A 4958-nucleotide genomic window follows, 5' to 3' on the forward strand; every position below is an offset into this window, starting at 1 on the left:
AATGTTGAAGGTTTAGGATATGCCTGTTACTTGTTCAGTGCGTGAATTCGCGTGAACTTTGGATCCTTTTGTTCGGAGTCAGCTATTTCAGATAGCAAGCACTACAAAGCAGACGTTCTCTGTAACATCCCCAGATAGGTGCTAACAAATGTTTTATTATAATTCATTTTTTACCCTTTTCCATTTGTTCCCTTCTAGGTTTTTAGAACTTCAGCTATCAAAATGGGCAGAATTTTCCTTGATCACATTGGAGGTACCCGTCTGTTTTCTTGTGCAAACTGTGATACAATCCTGACCAACCGCTCAGAACTTATCTCCACTCGCTTCACTGGCGCCACTGGTAGAGCATTTCTTTTTAACAAGGTTGGTGAGAAAATTTCCTAAAACAGGCCGAGTGAATGTATTTGACAGCAATACCAAAATACTCTCTCAGAGCTTGGAGATACCAGGAATTTTCAGAAGGAGAGCTGAAATCTATAGAAATTATTTCTGTTGGCTCATCCCTGATAGGACTATCAGAGGCATTACTAGAATGTGATTTTTAACCTTAAAAGGGTAAGAATATGTTTTAAGAAGAGAGTCTCCATTTCTTCAGGAAATGTTCAGTGTAATAATTTGGTATGGGCTTTAATGTAGACTATGGAAGAAAGAGCCAGGACATCTGCTCTCTCCCACCTGTCACTGACTTGTCCATGCCATGTTAAGCTATCAGCTTGGCAGTGAAAGTGAATATCACCTAACCAACTTCTCTTGCTCTAATTGATGCTTACCAGGCATCCTTCTGATAATGGTTTGGTTTTCCATATAGGTCTGCTAACAGTAAGAGTATTTTGGTTTGCAAGTTTGTGTCCAGTCTACCTACCTACCTTTGATGTTTCTGATTTGAGGTCAGATGACATTCTTCCTGTTAGGGTCTATCATAGCAATGATAAATTTCCAAATCGTCCAGGCTAAGGAACAGAATTAGACAAAGGTATTATTCTTAAGAACATCAGATATACTTCCCCAGTGGGTACTCCTCTATTCCAGGTAAAAGGAACCTTTTCTCTCAGAGAACTGATTGTGCATCCTTTGACTTGCAGGGATTGACTCACTATGGCAGCCAACTGCATAAAGTTCAATAGAGCATAACCATTTTTGTTCACTTACGTATTGTTTTTTTTTTGTTGCTCTTGTGCTACAATGCCAGTTAAATAGTCACAAGAAAAACCATATAGCCCTCCGAGTCTAAAATATTTGCTATCTGGTCCTTACTAAAAAGTAAACTATAGAGGATTATTGGTTTTGCAGAATCATTGGAAAATTTTCACAGGTTGTCTTAGGACCCACTTCTTTGTGTTGTTGCCTTTGAAATCACTGAAAAGTGATATCAATTTCAGAAATAAATTTGACACTCATGGATTACCCTGGTATAATAAGTTTTCTTACATTGAGTGTCTTGTACTCATCATTGGAATATTGAGTGATAACAACTTGATCCAAACATACATTTCATGACTCTAGTCGCAGGACTTTTTCTTCGTTCACACAACACAGAGACATAACTGATATGTGTAAGTATTGTGAATTGGGCTGGTTCAGTAGTGCACAATTATGTTAATGTCCAGTGAATTGCAGTCTCCAGATGTTTACCTGTTTTCTGAAGTGTCTGTTAGTGCACCAAATATTATATATGGTATATTTATCTGACCAATAACTGACATGCCTTTACAATTTTGTTTCTGCGTTTTTCTTAGGTAGTTAACCTGCAGTACAGTGAAGTTCAAGATCGGGTCATGCTCACTGGCCGCCACATGGTTCGAGATGTGAGCTGCAAGAACTGCAATAGCAAACTGGGATGGATCTATGAGTTTGCCACTGAAGACAGCCAGCGTTATAAGGAAGGCCGTGTGATCCTGGAACGTGCTCTAGTTCGAGAGAGTGAGGGCTTTGAGGAGCATGTACCATCTGATAACTCTTGAAGAAAAAAGAGATAAATCCATCTTTTCCCAGGTCTCCTTCACTGAAAACAAAAATCTACTTACATACACTGTCACCTTAGCATCAGAGTCGGATTCATGAACTGTGGAACAAGAGGTTGTGAGAATCTAAGATGGAACCTTCCTTCCTTTCTTTTTTTTTTAATTTTGTATTTTCCATCCAACAGCAGTGTGTAGAGAGAATTATTATGCAGATGCTGTTATTTTTTCCCCCTATGTTTACATCTTGAGGCAGAAGAGTATCTGCATCTATATGGTGGGCTATGTGAGGAAAAAAATCTGGGCTATTAGAATGGAAAAGTGTGTTTTGTGTAAATTTGAATGGAGAATATGTCCAGAGCATGGTTTTTAAACTTATTTGGGCTTCATTTTAGAACTTTTATTTTTAGACCCAGTTATTTGAGTTGATTTGCTAGCTTCAGAGAAGAGATCCGAATCTGTGCCCAGCGCTAAAGGCTCAGTGTTAGCATGGCTTGTGCTGGCCAATGTGCCATATTCTTGTTGGAGATGAACCGCAGCACCAGAGCCCATTCTTTCTTGTCAGTCTTGACCCAAGATGTCACCATTCCTAGCTCCTTGTCACCACATAATTGGTGTTGATTGGAAAACTTTCTGAAATGGGGCAGAACTGCTTGGTTGTCTTTTTCCATGTAACTTAAGCATAGTAATATAAATAAAGTAATAGTTGGATGTTTTTGGTCCTGTGTTGCTTTTAAAAACACCTTATAAAAGAGCAGAACATTGATAAGTAATTTCCATAGTAGTTAAGTGTTTCTTTCCACCTCTGAAACTAAACGTTTAAGATACTCTTTGTATAAATGAAAGTACTGTTTAAACCCACACTTTTGCATTTAGGAAACAGTTGAACAGAATGTGAGTGTGCATTCATGCAGAAAGCATTAAATCAGCATCTGTTTTAAAAGGAGAGGGAAAAGGAGCAGCTTTATCTAAAAATACTTTTATTACAAAGCAATTCAACCTTTCCTCCTCAGCTTTGCATTGATTTTGACAAGTCTGTAGAACCTAATGGTTTCATCAAAAGACTAGATCTCATTAGCAGTATTTTTCATGTCTTCCCTTAGAAGTTCAGCTGTTGAAATAAAAACGGTACTTGATACCCACTAGTATGAAGGGATCAGATTTGACTCAGGGTGTTATTTTAGCCCCCAGATTGTTACATTACAGAGTATTAAAATGCAAATGTTTCTTTATCCAAACTACTAGCTATTCTAATATTTGCTTTTAGTGGAGTAAATGGCATTAATATCGCCTAATTAATCAAATGAATGAATGGAGGTTTGCATGCTCAATTTCTAGGTCTTTGTCTGGAAAGGAAATTTGCCTCAGTTGAATAGCTGAGACCTTTCTGTCATGATTACTTGGAGTGACTGAGGACAGCTGAGTTCCTCTTCCTTAGCTTTTAGAGTCTCAGAGGCATAAGTACCTGATTAAGTAGGTATAGTATACAATACTTGAAATAAGTGGACATAAATTTTCTTGTCTTCAGTGTGAATTAAATCTTAAAACAGTAAATTGGTTTCTATACTGACCTGTGATGATATGCAGATCCCTGGTAGCATGCCTTCTCTACAACACTATCTGCATTTGCTATCAAAATAAAGTATGTTTTGTCTAGCATTGGTGCAATACTGCTACTTATTTTCCACCAGTCCTGTTTAGTGATCATCTTAATTTTTCTCTCTGGACAAATAATTCATACCTTTGAGTTTCTATAGCTTTCTCCCTTTGGCAGGGATGAGGTGACATTTTTTGTTAGCTCTACCTAATTTATACCTGAAGACATTGACTTGCAATGTTAACTTCTCTGAGATCATTTTTGTTTTGCTTTGTTTTTGTGGTACTAGAGATCAAACCCAGGGGCAGTCTGTTTTATTTTTATTTTGAGACAGGCTCTCACTATTTTGCTGAGCCTATCTTCAAGCCTGCCATTCTCCTGTCTCAGCCTACCAAGTTTTGGGATTATAGGCATGAGCTACTACTCCCAGCTCGGAGATCATTTTGCCTTAGACAACTGTGGTTTAGTATATATGAAGAATATGAAGAAATAAATTTGTTAGTATATAACAACTAGATAGATGTCATATCACTCCTTTATACCTTCCTTTAAAAAACTTTATTTGTAAGCTGGGCATGGTAATCTCAGCATTGGGGAGGCTGAGACCGGCGGTTCGTGGATAGCCTCAGTTACTTAGTGAGGCCCTCTACAACTTAGTGAGACCCTGTTTCAAAATAAAGAATAAAAATTAGGGCAGGGGGTGTAGCTCAGAGGTCAAATGCCCCTGGGTTCCATCCCCAGACCTGCCAAAACAAAAAATAAATAAACTTTATTTGCAAAAAGTAAAATGAGAAGATCCATTCAGTTAGGTTCTTTACAGAAAAACAAACATTGTTCACCTGAGGTGAGACTACTAATGATTTTGTTTGGGGGTGAGAAAGTTCACTAAATACTTGTGAACTTACTGCATAATACCTGATTTGCTGAGGGATGAACACATTTAAACTTTTTCCCTTTGAAGACTTTAGGGTCCTGGATATAAGTGATATCACCATAAGTTACTTTAAACATGTTTTTATTTAAGTTTCATAGTTAACAAAAAAAAGCCTCTAAAGTGAATATACTGGATTACATATGTTAGTAATGATTGTAAATTACAATTCTAAGTGGTTACTTTGGGATTCAAAGGGGAAAAAATGTCCTGAACTTAACAATATCAAAGGCAAACAGGATATTTTCATTGCAGAGTTCTGGGTCCACACTCAGGGCTAAGTTAGTTGATAATTTTTTATGGGGCAGATTGAAAAACTATCAATTATAAAATATTCAGACATGTCAGACATGTTTGGTTTAATTCCAAAGCAAGTTTAAACAAATATCCACTAATTGTTTTTTTATTTAATGCCTACTTCCCACCAGGAGCCATATAAAATTTCTTCTAATCTGGGGAAAGTGTAAATTAA

At 37.2% G+C, this 4958-nt stretch overlaps 1 protein-coding gene across 1 annotated transcript; it reads left to right on the forward strand.

Moving 5' to 3' along the window:
* Window positions 1-204: 204 nt before the first annotated feature.
* YPEL5 (yippee like 5) lies at window positions 205-1961 on the forward strand (the record flags this gene model as incomplete). The annotated part of the gene is made up of 2 exons (XM_080711929.1): window positions 205-367; window positions 1741-1961. Exons 1-2 carry the CDS (start codon window positions 223-225, stop codon window positions 1959-1961), a joined length of 366 nt encoding a protein of 121 aa, XP_080568055.1. The 5' UTR covers window positions 205-222.
* Window positions 1962-4958: the final 2997 nt, after the last annotated feature.

This window comes from Muscardinus avellanarius, assembly GCF_963383645.1.
Source record: "Muscardinus avellanarius genome assembly, chromosome: 15".
Classification (NCBI taxonomy): Eukaryota; Metazoa; Chordata; class Mammalia; order Rodentia; family Gliridae; genus Muscardinus; species Muscardinus avellanarius.